Genomic DNA, 23,357 nt, shown 5'->3' on the forward strand with positions numbered 1-23,357 from the left:
ATAAATACATAAAAATACATACAAATTTTTTGTAAAAAACTATTTTTTGTAATATGATTAAATACATTTTGTATTATTTAAAAAAAATTGTTAAAAATGTTTTTGTAATATATTTATTGTTTATGTTTTAACGATTTCGTTATTATATAAATTAGTTTTAAGAAGGTATAAACCAAGGTCTTGGTAATTTAAGAGGGTGGAGATCACGAGTTCAAACCCTTCCCCTTTCCTTTATCCAATTAATTTTTTATTTTCAAAATACTCTTACAAATACAGTCCCTAACGGCTGAATACTAACGAAGTTAGTAAAAAGGTCATATTTGCAAGTTTTGCAAACCACAAGGATCATTTACATAAAAAAATTTTAAAAGTAATGATTAGCACTACTTACTTTATGACTTTAGGCAAATTATAGGAACTATTTTTGTAATTTTGTCAACAACAAAAAATTGGCTCTCAAATTACACTCTATCGTCTCTCAGCATTTCACGGATCTCTACATTCTTTGATCTCTCTCTTTCTCCTTCAGATCATACATTTTTGGCCTGTTCAACTTCCCCCGAAATTATCTTCTTACCTATCTTCTTTTACCCATTATCATCCTAGGCTTTATGATTTATTTGTAAAAATAGTTTTGAATCGATTTTTGCGTTTTAAAGAGGTGAAAATGATGGAGTGTTTTGCACTGAATCTGGTGTTTTTCAATAAGAAGTGAATGTAAATTTGTACAAAAAAAGGGAGTATTTTTGCAAGAAAATGTCTCCGGTCAAATTCCTGTTCACGTTCCTCTTTGTATCAGTCAGTATATGGCTCATATTACTGTGAGTATCTAAATTAAACATACATCTCCCTATTTTAACCTGATATTTTTGTTTTTCGTTGAAGTGATTGTTATTGCTATTGATTATGTTATTGCTGTATGGACAGCTTGAAATTTGCATCAATGAGATAAAATCAACCGCATTTGTGATTTGAGTATACTATTGCTTCATTCCTGCTAAAATTTTACATTGGGAAGTTCATTAAGATTATTGGAAACTGATAATCAGATAATTCATATTATAGGTGCTTTTATTTGTTATACATCAATCAATATTTCCGTAGAAGCCAATTTAATTACTTCTGCTAATTGGATAGAGCCTGCAAAATAGGAAGTCAAGTGTGATGTTGATATGTCCAAGTGACAAAGTACACTAATAGTAATACTCACATGGAGAACATTGTGTCCGCTCATGCTAGCTTGCCTCAAAGATAAGGAGGAGTGAATTCATAATCCATTAATGTGGTCTCAGATTCAAGTCTGGGCATCACCTTCCTTGCTCTAGTCTCTAGGTACATTGTGATACCTTCCCATTTTGGCTGAGGAAACAGTTTGTGGGACAAAAAAACTACAATTTTAGTCTCATAGTACAACCCTTCTATTCTGTCACCTCCCTCATAACAAATTGGGGGTTTAAGGGCACTGCTAGCTGAAAAAGTAGTAAGGTAAAGCGGTGTTAGACATCGTAAGGAAGTTCAAAGCATATATATATATATATATATATATATATATATATATATATATATATATATATATATATATATATATGCCTATTGACTTTGCCTTTGAACATAGAAGTTAATCTTACTAATAATGGGTTGAATAAAACCAATCAAAAGGGGTCCTTTGTATAGACAAAGCGTATCTTCTTTGTGCACGATTAAAGTAAGAAGTAGTTCCTATTTGTCATTCAAAAATATTTACACATGTTTTAGTTACTTGTTGCAAATACTGCAAATGCATGACTTATTGGGGCATAATCATGCACATAAATCAATATCAATTTGTGAATCTTGGGGCTTTTGAAATTTAATAGCAATAGTTATAAATGATTTCCTATAAGGAATAATGTGTTGCATCATAAGAAGTAGTTCCCTTTTCAAACATTTGATCATGCTTAATTATTTTGTTATCAAAGTGGGGGGGGGGGGGGGGGGGGGGGGTTTGTTGAATTATGTTATCATAAATACATCACCTATATCTGCTATAATTACAAGTTTTAGAAGACTTACTATATATATATATATATATATATATATATATATATATATATATATATATATATATATATATATATATATATATATATCTTTTTCAGATTTACTGCCAGGTTAGTTTCTTCGATTTTGAGCCGGGTCCTGAAAGCATCCGTGGGATTTAGAATTAGTGGATGGAGATGTTTGAGGGATGTTAGGATCAAGTTTGAAAGGGTACTCATTTTTTTCCCATTAAGTTGGTTTATTTATTTTGTTTTGGTGTATGTTTTTTTTTTCTGAGTCTTTTTCTTCTGGAGGGTTTTAATTTTGGTATGAAATGATCTAAATCTTGATTATTTGATTTACATGCTCATTCTTGAACGATCTGAAGTTCTTGTACGAAGGATTGTATAAGCCAACGTAACATCTTTTTTAGAATAATTCATATTAATTATGTATCTATTATAAGTATGATGAGGTAGGTAGGTTGTTGAGATGATAGAAAAGTTGGACTGTATGATAGCATGTTCATGGTTGGAAATTTACAGGGCGTTGTTGAATCCATTTCGGTTGGTGAAATCAAACTTAGCTTACGGAAATCCTTGGTTAAACTGGGGGTTGCTTTTATTTCTAGGGACCCAAAACTGTTGTTCGTGATAAGCGAATTAGAAGTTGTTACAAGGACTGCAGAAAAAACCACAAAGACAACGAAATCATGCAGACCAAAGACTTCTTCTGGAAGCCGCAAACCAGGCAAAAAGTTGATGGTTATTGCTAACGTAGCAAGATTCTTTTCTCTTTCTGTGAGAGACTTGGTTGTGAAGGTAAGAAGTTTCATGCGTATATTTTCTTTTCTTTTCTTTTCATTCTTGCTTGTTGACCACTGTACGGTAGGGTTCGACAAATTATTGTGCATTTGAATTACTGACCATCTTATACCGCATTTGACTTTAACCAATGGGACACAAAGGTGGAACGAGACTCGCTTCACCTTTCACCTTTCATTCTGGAAGTGCCAAAAATAGCCCTACAAACCTTGTCCCCTCCCTCCAGTTTAAGCATAATCACCTATATCGTTGCTTTTTTCGTCACATCTCCTGACCAGACCAACCAACAAAAAGATTCTACCTAGAACTGAACCTGGATGTTATATTCTTTGAAAATAAACACGGCATAACCCCACCCCACTTCACCTTTCATTTTGGAAGTGCCAAAATTTTGCGAGTGCTAGATACTAACTTTGGTATGCTCATTTCACATGTATGTATCAGGGAATATATAAATAGCATTCCTTACCCTCCTAGCGAATCTTATATGTTTAACTCTATCTTAACCACTACGACATCCTTAATGAATGTTGCGACATTTTACTTGCTAACTATTATGTAATTAGTTGGGTTCAGTGTCCTTGTTATGGTGTGGATGATTGCCATTAGTTCTTGGCTTATATATATATATATATATATATATATATATATATATATATATATATATATATATATATATATATATATATTTGTTTTAGTTTCATGTTAATCAATCAAGCCATCTTAAGTTTATAAAATAGTTTTAGTTTATCTTTTCATGAATTTCTGGCAGACACCGAAAGCTTCTCTAGAGATTAAAGATCTGGGGCTTGATTTGTCTAAAGATCCAGGTTCCAAGCCTTCTGTGTATCTAAAGTTGCAAATGTTTCCTATTGTTATCCATCTGGGTGATAATATATCTTGCTCCAAGGGCAGCGAAAGCTTACGTGTAGGGGATGGATCCACGATACACAAATCCTCTGCTAATTTTATTTGTGAAGAATTTGGTCTCTTGTTTGAGTTTGGCCATCACAGGTTTGTTTTGCCTATGTTTATTAATTTCGCACATAGGAAAATGCTAGAAAGTAGAAATCTACATTCATTGAGGTGTTTTTTTTTATAGCATCTTACTTTCATCTTTCTACTACAACATTGTACTTGGAAAAATCTGCCCATCATCGAAATACAAAATGATCTTCATTGCTATAGGTGGGTAAATTTTACAAAGTATAATAAATCCTAATAAGAAAAAAAGGAAGGTATAAAATTTTACAAAGTATTTCACATGTTATTAGATAATTTGACCGTTTATCTTTTATTGTTACACGGTGTCAGAGTGTGTAATATGGGTTAGCTTTCTTGTTGTCCCACTACCTTGATGAGCAACGTTTTTTTTTCCGAATGACTATTAGAGAATGTTGTTTTGTTCTCTTTTCTATTTTCCCTCATCAACATCATCTCTTCTCTAGCCTTCATAGATGGTGAGTTCAAGAATTTGGTTATGGTTGATCTGATTCCTATGGATTTCAGGATCACTAGATAAAAAAAATTAAACGAGTCTAATTACTTGGAATGTACAAGAGAATCAAGAATGTACTTTAAGAGGCCTTCAAAAGATGGTCATTTGATAGATGATTGATAAGAATCGTTCCAAGAGGTGGGATGTTGAAGGTCATCACCAGCCCAATAGAATCATGTTATTGTCTAGAAGAAGTTAGCATGTTCTAGAATGATCTGGAAGATTCTAGAACATTATGGAATACTATGGAGGAGTGTTGAAGATGCCGGAAGATTCTAGAATACTCTAGAATGAGATGGAAGACCCTGGAAGGCTATGGAACATTCTAGAACACTATGGAAGACACAAGAATTTCTATACTTATCTAGGACATTATAGAACATTCTAGAAACATATACAAGCTTGTAATAGATATAGAATATGGTAGATAGTTCTAGAATAGCCATGAATATATGTAGATCTAGAAACTTCCTATAAGGAGGTGGAAACACCTATAAATAGGTGTGGAGCTCATTTGCTCCAAACCATCCCAACATCCAAGTATCCAAGAAAGCCTCAAAGAAAGCAAAGTGTGTAGTAGTCTCACAAAGCGTAAGTTCTCCTTAAGTGTCTTAATAAAAGTCTTGTTGTTTCCCATATAAAAGAGTCATGTTCAACATGGGATAAGCTCTATAGAAGGCGACCCAAACCAATAAAAGATATTTGATTATCTTTTAATTCAATTTCAGTGGAAGTTCATTATATAAGTTTTAGAAGTATTTTTGGATTGTAATTCAAGTTTCCTTTTATTTATGTTTTATAGTTGGATTAGGATTACACATAGAAGCTATAACTATAGGTGTATGCCTCTAAGGTAGGATATATCAAAAAAATTTGTTTATATTTTGGTTATTTTCTTATTAAAATTCTCTTGTGTTTCTGGTTTATCTATCTTCACGTTTGGCTCATATCAAATTGGTATCAAAGCCAGAGCCAGTTCGAGATGCCTCCTAAAATCGACGCCACCACCTCCAAACCGACAACCAAATTGAATAGCAAGGAATATCCACCCGAGGAACCCAAGGATCGATAGGACCAAGTGGAAAAAGAACTGGTGGCAATTCGAACCGAGTCCGACTAGAAGATAGCGGCAATAACGGTAGAGGCAGAGGAATAACCTGCGCAACTCATGTCAATGCTTCTAAAAATTAATCAGCAACCACCAACATCGGCCACCGCTGCTACTGCCTCCATGGTCGTCACGACACCATCCTCACCACCAGGTATAAACCAATCGACACCTTTCCCATCATATTTTCCTCTGGTAACCATTCAACAATCGGTTCCATCTGCATCGCTTCATCAATTAGTGACCATCGGGCCGTCACCAGTTACCCATTCGCATTTCGGGGAACCACCGTTCTAGTCACCAACAACAACGATGTTGTCCTCAATTCCTCACGTAACTCAATCTCGACCTTCAAATCAACCTACATTTACACCACCAGGTATGGGCCCACGAACTCGAACTCAGAATGTGTCATCCCGATTTACACATTCTCCAGTTCACACGACAACTCCTGCTCCATGGTATACCCAAGCGGGGGTTTCCATCCAACCTACGTTCATGTTTCCAATGTCATTTGACCAATCCTAACAATCCTTTGCTGCCAATTGGGATGAATCGTCCTTCGAAGCCCATTGGGATGAACCGTCCTTCGGAACCTATAACTTTTCAACCACAAGTGGTTCCAATCCTGGGCAATATTATCAAAAATGGTCACTGTATGGGACGATACCCAACCACCGTGGCCATGGAAGAGGGTGGAGCTCCAACTCGGATTACCAATTACGAAAATTGAAGATGCCTTGTTCGAAGGAGAAGTGTACGGATGGGTTCATAAAGCATAATGTTTCTTTTTAATGCAAGGGCTGATGAATTCTAGTGAACAGATTCAAGTTGCAGTTTTATGTCTGGAAGGACCCGCACTATCGTGGTTTCTTTGGAGTGACAGTTTGAAGGTCAGGTTACTAGATAGGTTTCAAAGCTCTAGAGACGACAACTTACACCAACAATTCCTCACTATCAAACAAGAGGGGTTAGTTTGAGATTATGTAGGCGTTTTCGAAAAAACGGCGGCTTAACTTAAAAATGTATTGGAGGAGATTTAGGAAGCGACATTTATTAAAGGGTTGAAACCAGATTTACAAACTTCAGTAAAGACGATGCAACTGGTGGGCTTAAAACAGGCCATTAAGTTGGCACTTGTGTTTGATGAAAGTCGGTTACCAGGAGGCGGAACTAACGTGAATACTTCTTTTCGGGCGACGGGGTCATCAAGAATCCAAAACGGCACCACAACCACTAACAAAGGTGGAGTAAACGGAGCACCCTACAGAAAAATGACAGATGTTTAATTTTCTGATAAAAAAGCAAAAGGATTGTGTTTTCGTTGCGACAGTAAGTTCGATCCCGACCATAAATGTCTGGATAAAGCATTGCAAATTTTAGTAGTCGGGAAGGAGGACGAAGAGGAGGGCGAAGAAGAGGAAAAGCTAGTAGAATTAGATATGGTGTGGGTATCGACAAGTTCAGTCATCGGGATAACCACACCCCACACCATAAAACTTGAGGGTAAAATTAGAGGGTTGAAGTGGTGGTTCTTATTGACAGCGGGGAAACACATAACATTCTACGGGAGTAATGATGGGAAATGAGAAATTCGATAAATCCTACGGTACGTGTAAGGATATATCCTTAGCTTTACAAGGATTGCAAATTACTAGTGACTTTTTTTCCTTTGAATCAGGAAGCACTGATGTGATCTTAGGAATGAAGTGGCTATGTACTTTGGGAGATATGCATGTAAATTAGAAAGAACTAACCATGTCTTTTGTTGAAAAAGGGAAACGGGTCACATTGCGGGGTGAACCAGGACTTAATCGACATCAACAATATGGAAAGTATGGAATCTCCAAGTTCCGAGATAAATCCTTTTATCTTGGAAGTGTTAGATAACATTGCTGATATTTTCGTCTTGCCTCCGGGTCTTCCACCACACCAAAATCATGAGCATGCAAGTAATTTTAAATTTGGTACTGAACCAATCAACGTATGACCATATCGTTACCTGCAAATATAGAAAAATGAAATCGAGAAATTAGTTGACAAGATGCTAACAGCCAGTGTAATTCAAACAAGTTACAACCTATTCTATTCTTGAGCACCGCTTTGTTAGTTAAAAAGAAAGATGGGAGTTAGAGGTTTTGTGTTGAATATTTTGCTTTAAATAAATCTATTATCCTCGACAAGTTTCCGATTCTGGTCGATTATGTCTTCTTTGAGGTGCTTTGTGGTTGACCTACTCGTTTCTTCTTCTTTAGTTTACTCGCTTCTTCTTCTTTAGTTGTTAAGTATGATGATAATACCTGAAGTGTTTGTTGTAGCTGGTCTTCGTCTCGTTTTACTATTTCGAGCTGTTTAAGAAAAGCTGCTTTTAGTTCTTGCTTGTGTTTTAGTTGATGTTGAACGATGAATTCTTGGATAAATTACATGGAGCAATGATTTTTAGCAAATTAGATTTAAAATCGAGTTACCACCAAATACATATGAAGCAAGAGGATGTTCCGAAAATGGTGATTCGCACACACGAAAGACACTACGAACTCTTGGCTATGTCCTTCGGGTTAATGAATGCTCCGTCTACTTTTTAATCTCTAATGAACAAAGTCTTTCATCCTCGTATTTTTTGATGACATTCTAATATATAGCAAAACAATGGAAGAACACAAAGAGCATTTCTCTATCGTTAATCGAAAGAAATGTGTTTTTGGACAAGATCGGGTTGATTATTTAGGGCACATTGCAATAGGAAGGGGAGTGATGGCAGACCCTTTTAAGATCACAGCCATGGTTGAGTGGCCTGTCCCTCGAACGATCCGTGAGCTATGTGGATTCTTGGGGTTAACCGGTTATTACCGAAAATTTTTGGAAGGGTATGGAAAGAAAGAAAAATCCTTAACTGATCTTCTCAAAAACGATAAGTTTTGTTGGTCGGATGAGGCAATGAAAACTTTTGAAAAATTAAAACAAGAAATGACTCAAGTTCCGGTTTTAACTTTACCGGATTTCTCAAAATCGTTCGTTGTTGAAACAGATGCGTCAGGGTACATAATTGAGGCAATTTTGATGCATGAGGAATGACCTATCACTTATTTAAGTTAGGTATTGGGGATTCGTGCCCAGCAAAAATCCGTGTGCGAGTGGGAATTGATGGCTATAGTCATGGCGGGGCAAAAGGGGAGACCTTATTTACTTGGTCAAAAACTCATGGTGATCACGGATCAAAAGAGTCAAAAAATTTTACTCGAACAACATGTGGTTTCCAGGGAACATTAGAAGTGGATAGCTAATCTCTCCGGTTATGGGTTTGACATTTTATATTGACTAGGTAAAGAGAACGGGGTGGTGGACGCGTTATCCCGCCGTAATGAAGCTACGCAGATCATGGAATTGGTCCTCTCTACCCCCGGCCACCATGAAGAATTATTAAATGAATTAAAAGAGACCCGGTTATCATCGAATTAAAACAAAAGATCCATGGAGGCATGGAAGGCTTAGATGGATATGAAGTTTTACATGGGCATGTGCAGTCTAAAGGTCAATGAGTGATCCATACTAAATCTAATTGGATTACTCGTCTGTTTGGTGAATTTCATGCAGATGTGTTATTGGAGGACATGAGAGTGCTCAGAAGACCTACAAACGTTTCGTGTGTGAATTCTTTTGGGTAGGAATGCGCCGAGATGTCGCTAAGTTGGTAGCAGCCTGCGAGGTTTGTCAGTGAAATAAATATTCGAGTCTTGCTCTAGCCGGACTACTCTAGCTATTGCAATTACCGACCTGGATTTGGGAAGAAATAACAATGGATTTTATTGAGGGTTTTCCCCGATCTTCTTGGTTTAACGTGATATTGGTAGTGGTGGATAGGATGAGTAAGTCAATGCATTTTGTACCCCTAAAACACCCTTTTATTGCTTCTTCTGTTGCCATTTTGTTTATCAGGGAGATCATACGTTTACACAGGATACCAAAAAAAAAATAGTTTCTGATCACGATAAAGTCTTCCTCATTCACTTTTGGAAACAATTGTTCATGCACTTGGGTACCACTCTTAAGAGGAGCAAGGCTTACTATCCTCAAATGGATGGTCAAACCGAGGTCGTCAACCTAAGTTTAGAAGGGTACTTGCGGTGTTTTGCTTCCTCGAGACTTAGGGAGTGGGTAAAATGGCTACCTTGGGCCAATTATTGGTATAATACATCTTACAATTCATCCATCCATATGACTCCTTCAAGGATCTTTATGGAGAAGTTCCCCCAATCTTGTCAGCTATGCTCGTGGTATGGTCATTACTTTTCATGTAGATGAATACTTGGTGGAAGGGGATGAAGTCATTGACAACTATGTGTCCTACAAAATATGGTCACCATCCTATAAGGCCTTCATCTCTACGGTTGATAGCATACGAATTCCTCACTCCATTTATGAGGCATTGGTTATTTCTCAATGTAAAGAAGCTGTACAAAATGAGATTAATGATAGGGTAAAAAACAATACACGGACATTTAGGTGTTGTTTGTTTTTTTGTAAAAAACTTCTTCAGACCTCTTATTGCTGCGCGGCGCAACACACGTGCATCACTTTTCATCTCGCAACTGTTTGTTTTTCAGAAGTCTTCAGATTAAAAAAAACCTCTTCGCGTGTTCTTCTTGGCGTAGCACTTGTTTTGCCTCTTCCTACCTCTTCCAACATTTTCTTATTTTTTTCTTGCTAAAATATTGATTATTTATTGCTGAAATATTATTTTACAATTTTTTTTTGTTTATTCTTGTTGAAAATTTTCTTTTTTTTTTAATATTGAATAATAATAAATTTTTTATGAAATATCATTATTTTATGCTAAAATATCTTTATTTTTTGTTAAAATATCATTATTTTTTGTTGAAATATCATAAATTCTTGCCGAAATGTCATACATTATTAAATTTCCGGTATTAAAAAACTATTTTCGGATTATAAAATTAGTTTATTTTATTTTTTAATATCTGCAGCAACATGCAGATATTAAAAAAACAAACACGCTTCTTATTACAGTCTGCAGCCATTTGGTCCACCTCTTCTACTAGAGAGGGTTGCAGATGTGGTCCGCAGAGTTTATAGATTTTTGCTTCACAAAAACAAACAACACCTTACAAATTTACCACGTGGAAAGAAAGCAGTTGATTGCAAGTGATTTTTTTTCTATTAACCACAAGACTGATTGTAGCATTGGGAGATTTAAAGCTCGTCTTGTTGCTAAAGGCTTCACTTGATCCTATGGGATTGATGATCAAAAGATGTTTATGTTAGGAAGTAAAGCGGATAATTAGCTAAACTATAAGCACACAAGACACAAAATTTACGTTGTTCGGTCAAGGTGACCTACGTCTACGGGCACGAGGGAATTATTCTTTAGTTTGCTCATGTGACTAAGCTTAATATCGTTCATGCTCTACCATCCTTGCTACAAATAAATATTGGGCCCTAACTCATGTTTTCACCAAATCTTACATGGTTCGTGAATTTCTGCTATTGGTAACAAGCTAGGCAGCTATGAGGAGGAGTGTTAGAATGTATATATTGTACTTATTAGCTTTGGCTAAATCAACCTATGGGTCCTTATGGTTACTATATATATATATATATATATATATATATATATATATATATATATATATATATATATATATATATATATATTCTTGTATTTTCTCCTTGTAATTTAAAATCATTTCCTTGTTTACATAGTAATTACAACAAGCGATATTGTATGAAACATCCTTTGTTCTGGGCATTTTTAAAAAATCATTTAACATAAGTTTTAATACTTTAAAAATAAAGAGTTTTAGAGTTTTTAAGATAAGTTACGGAAAACAATGGTCCCAAAAACACTAAAGTTTGTTTGTTTCCAAAAGGCGAAGTGTCAATAGGTATCATCACAGAGTTTTAAGTTCCCCACAAGTTGGGGTCTTCTAAATGTCTATCATTTCTATAGCTACTAAGATCTTCAATCTGAACACACATCAAAACAAGTTAGGCAATGAATTTACCTAGTGAGTTAATTCAATTATGTTACATGAATCAAACCTCCAAAATAACAAAAATAAAAACATATAAATACATGAGTTTAATAAACCAAAACAAAACAAAACATATGCCCAAAAGCTTCACAATTGAAATGTTAATATTTATAGGTAGGTTATTTTACTTTTAACAAAATACAAAGGGGTAAACAAGTTTATAACATTAAGTATGATACAATGCATGTACTAACAACCCCTTGTCAATCTCAATAGTGCAATCTCACAATTTAATGGTCAGATATGAAGAGCTCGTGACAGACGAAATTGCCAACTTTTGTACTTATATCCACAAAGAAGCACTAAAGGCCATCCACCTAGGCATACAAGGGAGCTAACTCAACTTGTGTATGGGAGGATTATCTAGAAATCTACTCATAAGACCGGAAGATGTACTCACACCGCACCACTCACTCTTTCTGTGCAACGTTAGCTTTCCATTCACTCAACTTTCACTTCCTTTTATTTTTTAATTTAAATATATATATATATATATATATATATATATATATATATATATATATATATATGTTTTATACAAATATTATAACCATTTTGTAGGGAATTAAAAACAATAAATTTTAATATATTTTTTATAATTTTTAGTGTGTGTGTGTGTATATATATATATATATATATATATATATATATATATATATATATATATATATATATATATTAAAACAAAAAAAAATGGAAAATACAATTAATTGCTTCCAGCCAATGAAATGAAGAGTGAGGGAGTGGGGAGGATACCCCTCACCCTTAAATTATACACCCTAAACCACACCTAGGGTGTGGTGTTCCTGTGTATGATTCAGGCTCCTCTGGTCTAACAAATAACAAACAGTTGTCACATTTGGGTACCCGAGATCACAAAGTCACACCCATCCTAACATGATATGTACAATTAGGAAATGTTTTCAAAGATTATAAACTCTTTTACTTTCAATGTGAAATCATTTCAAAATAATATTTCATGAGTACATAGATATGTATAGTAATCAAGTAGCAAGTATTATCATTTAAAGAAAGATCATGAAAAATTAAAGTAAGGTAGGGGATATATGTTCTTGGAAACTCACCTCAACCTCTAGCTTCCTATAACCACTCCTTCTTCAAAGGTTGATATACTCAATCACTACCTAAAAGAATTAAGGTACATAATCAGAAATGACCAAAATACGCCTAGTATCAAAATATTCTCAAAGTCTCTAGTTATTCATTATTTAACTAACTAAGAGTAATGTAATTGCAATCAGGTGAACTGGATAAGTAAAACTTAAAGTAATTTTTTTGTCAAAGGGGCAAAGAGTGTCGTGCCTTTCCTTAGTGTGTTCCATGCTTTTCACAGCAGATCAAACCCCTCTATTATTCAATATTTTAAGTCCTTTACAAGTATTCAACCATTAAGCTTCCTATAATCAACAATCGTACATTTAACAAGGACTTCCAAGCTCCAATGTTAGTCATTAAGCAACACTAATTACATTGACTTAATTCATTAAATCTTTAGGGTAAATCTTGGAATTTATTGATCATTATACTCATTTTAATGGACAAAGTGCTTAATGTGCTCAATGCCTTAATGGAATTACCTTGAAATCCTTATACTCAATTCACTTCTAATTCAACACAAATGACGTATATGATATATTTCTCATCCACCAAGATTGTAGAGTTTTGCTTCTTAGATATGAAATTTCCAATTCCTTCCTTTATTCCCATTTTACCCTTGTGGGTAAACAACCACTAAAACCACATATAGATGAGGTGATTCTTCATGTTAACTTCCAAATCTAATTACAATGCATCAATCCATGATTATGGATATCCTTTGCATAACTAACTTCATTAAACCAGTTTAAACCAGAAAATATAGCTAATAATCTCTAGATTCATATCATTAACACTTGATTCTCTTTCTCTCTCTCTCTTTCTATTTATTTTTTTATTTAAATTTTGTGCATCCATGAAGGATTGTTTCAACAAAACTACTTTAATGGTCATTGAATCATCTAGCAAACAAATTAACATCATCATCATTGGAGTCTAGGGTTTATGATGAGATTTCCACTCTAACATCAAATCTACCATGGGATACTCAAATTTGAAAACCATATAAATCTTCATATAATTGTTAGAAAATAAAACCCTAGCCATCAAATGAGTTGGAAATCGGATTTAGATTCCGCCACTGGCATAAACTTCAATTCAACATAAGTAGGGATGGATTCATACCTTGTAACCCTAGACTTCCTTCATACTTTGCACCATATGAAACAAATAAGCTTGAGATGGAAGGGCATGCTACGCAAAAATCTCCATATCCCAAGTCTTTTCCCTCTACAATTAATCTACTTCACTATAATGAGTAGTGCTCTTATTTGCTGAATTTACACATTCTACCCTCCATTTTTTGACAATAATAGCCCAAGCTTCTAATATGCAAGAAAAAACTTTGAAAGTTAGCATCTCAAGTCTCTCGCCATCCATAACATGACTTATATACCAAGGCGAATTAAGTGCGTCAACCCCTTGGTCAATTACACTTTTTGACTAATTTTTACATAACTAGTCCTAAATCTTTAAATGTCGAAAATTTAACCATTTACTTATTCTAAACCTTTTTATATTAAATTTTGTAATTATTAGCTATATAATAGCGGATCAATCATATAAATTCGTCGTAATTTAGAGTCCATATGTAGCTATATATATTGTGGATGTTATTTAGTATTACTACATAGCTTCAGAATTAGTTAATCTCATACTGTTACAATCTTGTTTGTAGAGAAATGGGCGTCTCCATTAAAAACATCGATATATCTTTGGGAGAAGTTAGTGTAGACCTAAATGATGATTTGATTTCGAAAAAAAAGAAGTCATTAGACACTCATGATGATGAACCTGTACAATCTACCACTACCACTACTGACTCTGACATTGCAAAGAAGCAACAAAAGAAACAAGCAACATTTGTGACCATCACAAAGTACACTTCTTTGTTCCCCGAGAAGGTTCGTGACTACTTTTTACATGCCTTATGGACCAAGAGAGTGTTTGGCTAAGCTTAAAAAAAGAGCTTTTAACATATTATCAGTTCCACACCGGTATAAGTTAAAATGAATGTTTGGATATACAACTTTTTAAAACAACTTATAACAGTGTGGAACCTGAGATAAACCATTTTTGAATAGTTAGTAACCCATAACTTATCAAAACTCCTATAACTTATAGATGTCTCACACCTAGGGTTGTTCAGTATTTGGATAAAACCGAATTGTCCAATTGGACAATTTGGATCGGTCTATTTGGTTCGGATATTCGGATTTTTGGATTGGTTTTCGACAAAATCGAAGTATTATTTTGGATTTTGGATTGGTTATGGTTTATAAAATTAGAACCGAATAGTCCAAAAAAACCGAATAACAGTTTATTGTTTATTTATTTTTAATATATATCTATAATTATTTTTTAATGTTGTAATTTATTTTCTGAAATAGGTTCAAAAAGTTTCACCTAATAAAAAATATTAATATGCATTTTTCTCTCAAAAGTTTTTTATCTATAAAATTTTAAAATATAATATACCTTATTAATAGTTATTTATAAATTTCAAATTGTAATTAAATAATTAGTTTTTTCTTCTCGTGTAAATTCAATAATATTATAATTATATGCCGTTTTAAAATGTTTTAGTTTTTAATAATCGAATTATAAAACCGATCCAACCGAATTGTAATTGAATCGGATCAGATCAGATTGGATTTGAATTTAATTTGGACTATTCGAATCTATGTTTTGAAAACCGATATCAATTTGGATTCACCTGATTGGATTGGATCAAACTGATCCATCCAAACGAACACCCCTACTCACACCTCTAGGAAGTCTGTTTTTGGTCATTTTTGCAAACACTACAAAATGCTTATCAATCTATAACGTTTTGACACCGTATAAGTTTATATATATATATATATATATATATATATATATATATATATATATATATATATATATATATATATATATATATATATATATAAAGTTTTGTTTTGATACCTTTATAAGCTAATAAGTCAATAAAACACATGTCAATTCAAATAAGCACTCCCAAACACCCGTTAATTATCTTTCTCTTTCCTCACCTGTAGAACTTTTAATATCATTTTGATTCTCAGTTGTTTTTTATTAGTTTTATTTGTAGTTATGAGAGTAAATTATAGTTTCATCATCCTTGTGTTATGTCACTTTTTTTGGATATGGTACAAAATAGAATCTTTTTTTTTTTTTTTGCATTTTCATCCCTCTTACTATTCTTAATGTTTTCCGTCCTTGGGTCATCTTAAATTAATAGCGATTTCATTAAATCCCTAAAAAACAATTATTTTACCACAATCCTCATCTAGCCTCTATCTCATGGGACGTGTTGGAGTCCCAAGGCAGCTAGTCGCGATCTCTGTATATCTTGGACTCCCCTTTCTCTCCATACGGACTCTTTCGAAATATCTGACGTTAATCATAATAAGTGATAAAAAATCTTTCTCTTTCCCACTTTATTTGCATATTAGGTTTCCATCACTTTGCCAAAGTTGGATGTGAAGTTTGTACATAAAGAGCATCATATTGTCATGGAGAATAACATCATGGCTGTCCAGTTTAAGAGCATTAAATCTCAATTTGTTGAGAATGTTGGCGAAAGCACATGTCTTGATCTTCAATTAGAATTCAGTGAGATTCATGTACGGACACAACACCATCTTCTTGTTCTTTAATATTTCCTTTTGCTCACAATCTTCTCTTTTTGTTGTTATCTCTCGATTATATTGTAGATTCTTAAAGAAGATGGAAGATCTGTTCTTAATTTATTCAAGCTTGCTGTTGTTTCATTTGTTTATATTCGGTCACAGGTAAGTTCTTAAGTTTTTTACAAGTATGCTCTATTTTATCATCAAATGATAAATGTTGAAGGAAGTATGGCAAAATAAGAGTAACTATTGATTAAGATTGCTAATAGTATCATTTACATTACAAATTGTCATCAAATATTCTGATGAACTGATAATACTATTGTTATTTTATATCCACAAATAAGCAGAGCATATAACAAATAATCCTTTATCGTAATGTGGAATATTTTCACGTATTTGGGATCATTTATATATGTTGTATCTATTAGTTATGTAGAGGTGAACCTAATCGACTTTTGAGCTTATAAAAGAATTTGTATTTACAGCCAACATCACCAATCAAATTAGAAATTGATGTTAAGCTGGGAGGTACACAGTGCAACATAATTATGGCAAGATTAAAGCCACTGATGCTACTGCGGCCCCCAAAGAAGAAAAAGGAAGGGCCAAAAGATGAAAGTGCCAATCCAGTAAAGGTCGAGTCAAGTGATGAATCTAAAGTCATTATATGGACATGCACATTCTCAGCCCCAGAAACAACCATCGCACTTTTTAATTTGGAAGGATTGCCAGTCTATCATGTAAGTATTTTAATCTCTTACATGGCAGTATAGTATTGGAATTCCTATGACTAACATCTTTTGTTTATCGAATCATCTGGAATATCAAAATGTTTTGTGCTATGACCTCACTCAATCTTAACAATGATTCAATAAACACTAAAAGATGATGTAAGAAAATCAAATCAAAGTCACTACTCAAATGCTTTCATAAGATTGAAAATAAGGGTTCATGGCAATTCGAGAGTGCCTGATCTCTCCCAGAAGGTACAATGACCTGATTTCACTAAAAGATACATATACCTTATTTCTACAGCCTACGTAAAGGACAACGCACTAATAGAAACTAAATATAAAATTCCTAATTTACCCCTCCACTATAAAAAGATTCCACCGCCTAATTTTAGCTCAATTTAATCAACTGTTATTCCATTTCTACCCTTACCTAACATATTAGAATGAAGCGGATGCATAGCATTTTTTTCACTAGGTTATGAACTCTATTTAAATGCAGGACGATAAAAAAAACTTTATAACTCAACTCGTACAAAACGATGCTGAAAACCTTGAAAGCATGACCATTTCTAAGAATTTTTCCTTCTAGTTGAACATGTTACAATTGGTTCTATAACTTTCTTGAGATTATATACAAAACAAAAAGTGAAACTAAATATGATTTCATTGGTAAATTGGTAATTTATTTGTGCTTTCGTCATGTAGTCGGATAAGGAAACTGATGAGGTCTAGTGATTGTTTCAAGAAGTAAAATCTTATTAAAATACTCATCTCTCTCTCTCTCTCTCTCTATATATATATATATATATATATATATATATATATATATATATATATATATATATACGCTTAGGTTATTTTGTTTAAAGTAATTATTGTGTTATTGTATGCATAAATGTGGGCCAATCAAATCTACTTATTTTAAGAAAGTGATTAAATATATATTATTGAATTAAATATAATTGAAAAAATCATCATAATTAATTACAAGGGTAATTTAGTCAATTAGTACGGATTTAATAAAGGAAAATTATATTTTTTAAGGGATCATAGATTCTATTAATTTTAAAAATCTGATTTTACAAATCATAATTTTTTAATTCGGACATTCTGACAGAATATGTTTATGAGTATATTCAAAAATAAAAATATTCTTGAACTATAAATAATAAAAATATTCTTGAACCTATTTCTTGATGATGACTTTAAAAACTTCTTGAAGAATAACAACTTTTTGTAGAATAACATAATCTTGAACAATCAATTGAAAAATGAAAACAAAAAATACGGAATTTCTTATAGAATACGAGTAACAATTGTTAAGAATTACATTTATTGTTAAAGAATAAAACTAAAAAAACAATCAAAACGGGGAAGAAAACATCAAAATCTAACAACGACTAATACATTCTAAAAGAATAATGTGGTCCGTTCTTCAAGCATCAACTTCTGTGATTCCAACATAATTGGAATTTGTCATTCCATTCTCCACCCACAACAAAATATGCTTTCAAAATGTGAATAAGTAACATCAGGCGTACTCAAAATCAACTTCAATCATAAAAAACAGGTTCGAAACCTATAAGTTTCCTTAATCTGTATGGGACGTGAATCACAACAGCCTTTTGTTTCCAACATCAATTTGACTGGAAAAGAAGCATCAAACAGAGATTAATATGTGATATGATGAAGGAGAAATGGGAGAGGATTTATATGGGATTAACGGGTTTGATATTCATACTTTGCAGAGTTGATGTACAAATCCTTCAAGTCACTATTGAGCTCTTGGTGGGTGTTTTCAAAGTCGAACAATGCCTGTGTTGAGATGAATTAAAGAAATCAATGAAGAGAATGACATTAATGGGGGATTACCTGAGCAACACTCTGTTCAAACTCAGTGGGTTCAACATCCTTGTTGTCCTTTTGATAGATCGATGTGCAGATTGTTCTCGTGAATCAAAGATTTCACTCTGCCCTGGTTTCATCCCATTTGACAGATCTGTTGTGAACTCAACAATTGAGTCCAAAGTTGTCACCACTTACACCACTCATGATATTAGAGTTAGGGTTAAGGTTTCCAAATTTTAATTTTTAGGGCTTAACTAGTTAATCACTATTCATAATATATTTCCGAAATAATACCAGAATTAAGTATGGATGTGATGATTACCTGACTCATTCGTGGCCTTTTTGGTGCTATATGGCGTATACAGGCCACAACTGCTCCAATCATCCAGAACATTTCAACCTGCACATAGTTTTTTTCCAGGCTGAGACCCGTCTACAGGTTTACGCCCTGTGATTAGTTCTAACAACACAACCCCTACAATCATGGCGGCGACTTTTGGGACCAATTCCAAAAACTCAAGAGAAATTCCAATGAAAATCTTTCAGAGCACCAATTTGGCATAAAGTTTTCATCTTAAGATCCTCTTTCAATCACGATGGTGGAAGAATTGATCACAAAATCACAAGACACTATGCTGCCATCAATAGACCGATGTGCAGAATTCAAAAGATCACAGACTGAAAGATTACAAGTCCTTTCTGTGGGCTTGAACTGTGCCGTTGGCTTCCATCCAAGTCGCATCATCGAAAGTGGCTCATTGGGCATTTTATTGGGGAACTAGTGAGTGATCTGCGCAACAGATTACAGAGGCTTGGGGGATTGCGAATTGGTTGTATCTCGTCGGACCGATCGTTGAACAACATGAGGTTGGGCGTCATTAGGCTTCTGTCGACCGGAGGGATGAGACGCGAAGAAGATCCACCGAGCCAAAACACCCCTTTAATTTGTGGTTTTAAAAAGGGATGAAAACATTGTTACCATAATTATAGGCTATTATTTGTGGAAACTAATTATCAAATTACCTTTTTATCCTTATTTATTTATTTAATTATTTATTTTTATTTTAAATTTTGATTGGCCCACATTTTTGAATACGATAGCACAATACTTAGTTTAAACAAATGAACCTAGCTCTCTCTCTCTCTCTCTCTCTATATATATATATATATATATATATATATATATATATATATATATATATATATATATATATATAGAGAGAGAGAGAGAGAGAGAGATGTCCTTTTGAAAACCAAAAGATTTGTGAGAACTTACGAACTCATAATCAGCTCATCATATTTTCACACCAAAACACCAATCTTCTCCAAGTGGTGCGTCTAAGCCATATTTAGGCTCAAAAAAAGATTTGACGCTTTTTTTTTTGTTTTTTTTGTATGGCTGCTGATGATCACAATCAGCAGTCATATATGGACTATATATGATTGCTAATGAGCACAATCAACAGTCCATATTGTTGCTGATTGTGCACATCTGCAGTCCATATGACTGTTGATTGTGCTCATCAGCAGTCCATACGACTGTTAATTATGCATACATGCAAATTTCAAAAAAATAAAAAATAAAAAAATTGTCAAATCTTTTTTTTGAACCAAGATATGGGTTAGACGCACCATTTGGAGACGATTGGTGTTTTTGGTTTTGAAAAATGATTAGTTGATTATGAGTTCACAAGTTCACACGCTTTTTTAGTTCTCACAATAATTCTACCCTCTCTCTCTGTGTATATATATATATATATATATATATATATATATATACACACACACACACATACATGATTCATAGTTGGGGCCTAGCTAAATTTAACGTTAGCTTCTTCTTATTGCTTTTGAATTCATATTATTTTTAATTCATGATTTATCACCAACATCTATGTATTTTGAATGTAATATTTTTATTAGACATCTAGTAGGCTTCATATCTTCCTTCGAAACCTACTCTATGTATACTTACTTGGTTCTTTTTGATGGGTTCTTGGATGAGGTTTATTCGGTTTTTTGATGAACACTTTAAATCCGTTTTTTGATGAACACTTTCAATTTTTCACCATTGTTTTCTGTATTCAATTTCAATATAGAAACCTACAGGTAGTTGGTAAAATATTATTATATGTTGTTTGTGGTGTAATATTAAAGTTTTAAAACTCCATAAAAAATATGTACAAAGCCTATCATAAGCTCTCATAGAGGATGCAAGAAAGATGGTAGAGATTTGATTGCATTTTGTTAAACTATGTAGTTTTTGTGGGTATGAAACAGGGACAAAAAAGGAAGTACACAAATCTAATGACAGGAAAGTAACGCAAAACAGGATACACACAGAACAAGGGCAAAGTCTGCACTTTTATTCATAGACTACTTAAAATGGGAATACTTTAAATGTACAAATTGCCAACTATTTAAGCTAGAAAAGGACTAGAAACAAGGAACTACTTCCACTTATCTGCATAAAAACAGGACCCATTTGCCAACATGGCCTTGGACTTATTCAAAAACAAAGACAGGGTAAAACACTAAAATAAACATGTGCAGTAAAAACTAATCACATTTTCCCCCTTAATTCAGAGTCTGATACATGCTTACCTCCAGTCAAAGCTTGCATCTCCTTGTGCTTCAATTTTGCCATTGCTTTTGTGAGTATATCTGCCTTTTGTCCCTTGCTATATACATGAGTCACTTTAATTTCACCATTCTCCATGCACTCTCTAATAAAGTGAAATCTCATGTCAATGTGGTTGCTTCGCCCGTGAAACACCAGATTTTTCATGAGGTCAGAGGCTGACTTGTTGTCAACAAACAAGGTTGCTGGTGCTACCTTCTCACCGGTTATCTCAGTAAGTAGACGGCGCAGATATATCCCCCGACAAGTTGCTATGGTATCTTCCATAAATTTCGCCTCACATGAAGACAACGCCATACATCGTTGTTTTGGAGAGGACCAAGTAACCAAGTTACCATTTACATAGAACGTTATTCCACTTCTTCTTTCATTGAAATCCATTGCTAAGTCACTGTCGGAGTACCCAGAGATTACAACCTCGCTCTTTCCTCTAAAATAGATCAAGCCGTAATCTAAAGTGCCTTTCACATATCTAAGTATGCCTTTCACAACCTGAAGGTGTTTCGTGGTTGGCATTTCCATGAAGCGATTCACCACGCCAATAACAAACGATATGACGGGACGAGTGTGAGTCAAATACCTCAGTCCCCCACGATGCTCTTGTATTCGGTAGGATTCACCAATTCTCCATCATTATCTTTGGTCATCTGTGTTTTATGTTCCAATGGGCTTGTAGTGGGATTGCCGTCTAACATCCGGGTTTTGGCTAGGATATTCCTTGCGTATGATTCTTGCTTTAGTGTAATACCTTCATCAGTTTAGTTTACCTCGATTCCTAGATAATAAGTTAAAAGTCCAAGATCACTCATCTCGAACTTTGCATTCATTTCTCTTTTGAAACACTTCGCATCATCATGGCAGCTACCTGTTACCAGCAAATCATCAACATATACCCCAATAATTAGGATATTCCCTTCTTTCTTCCTAGTGTACACTGAATATTCTTGAGCACATCTTTTGAACCCCAAACTCTTCAAGTATTTGTCTAAGCACGACTTCTAGTCTCTTGGTGCCTGTTTTAGCCCATAAAGGGCTTTCGATAGTTTATACGCATTGTTACTTTCGTTTTTCTTTTCGAATCCTTTTGGTTGGGTAAAGTAGACTTCTTCTTCCAAATTCCCATTTAAGAAAGCTGATTTCACATCGAGGTGATGCATACCCCAACCGTTTGATCTTGCGAGAGCTAAAATGACACGTACCATTTCGAGTCTCACAACCGACACAAAGACTTCATCGTAATCTACTCCATGTTTTTGTACGTATCCCTTTGCCACAGTTCTTGCTTTGTGCTTTATAATCTTCCTACTTGGATCCCTTTTTACCTTAAACACCCATTTTAGGCCAATAGGTTTTCGATCCTTTGGCAAATCCACTAATCCAGGTATTGTTCTTTTCAATTGAAAGCACCTCTGCTTTCATTGCATTGACCCACTCAATACTTTTCTTGGCCTCTTGATACGAAGCAGGTTTATCATCATCGCAAACCATCAGTAGTCGCTCAGTTGCTTCGTACAAATTTGTAAGCATTCTGTATCGTTTAGGGGCACCACCACCGGTGGAGCTCGAGGCGGGGCTTGAGGAACCAATTGACGAGGCTGGTGTGTTAGGCGTAGATGATTCTAACTGCGTTGAGTTTTCTGGGTTAGGTTGTGGATCCATGTAGGAGCTTATTTGGGAAGTAATGGGTTGTTGCCCACTTTCTGTCACTGCATCATTGTTTTGTGGTAGCCCATAATCAGTTTCATTAAAGGTACTGATGTCGGCCCATTATCTGCAAAGTCATCATTTATATCAAAACCCTCGACCGTGAAGCTCATACTTGGTGTAGACTTCATCTTTTTAGCCTCCTCCCATGACCAAACTCGCCTTTCTTCAAAT

The 23,357-nt window shown here is 34.2% G+C and overlaps 1 protein-coding gene across 1 annotated transcript in view; it reads left to right on the forward strand.

Annotated features, from left to right (window-relative positions):
• Positions 1-459: 459 nt before the first annotated feature.
• Positions 460-23,357, forward strand: part of LOC111892949 (protein SABRE) — a 51,953-nt gene continuing 29,055 nt past the window's right edge. The window contains 8 exon segments of the mRNA XM_052767381.1: positions 460-821; positions 2,139-2,250; positions 2,565-2,840; positions 3,616-3,857; positions 14,297-14,522; positions 16,077-16,247; positions 16,338-16,415; positions 16,742-16,996. Coding sequence (XP_052623341.1) covers positions 757-821; positions 2,139-2,250; positions 2,565-2,840; positions 3,616-3,857; positions 14,297-14,522; positions 16,077-16,247; positions 16,338-16,415; positions 16,742-16,996 — 1,425 coding nt within the window. The 5' untranslated portion in view covers positions 460-756.

The sequence above is a fragment of the Lactuca sativa genome, chromosome 9, assembly GCF_002870075.4.
Source record: "Lactuca sativa cultivar Salinas chromosome 9, Lsat_Salinas_v11, whole genome shotgun sequence".
NCBI lineage: Eukaryota > Viridiplantae > Streptophyta > Magnoliopsida > Asterales > Asteraceae > Lactuca > Lactuca sativa.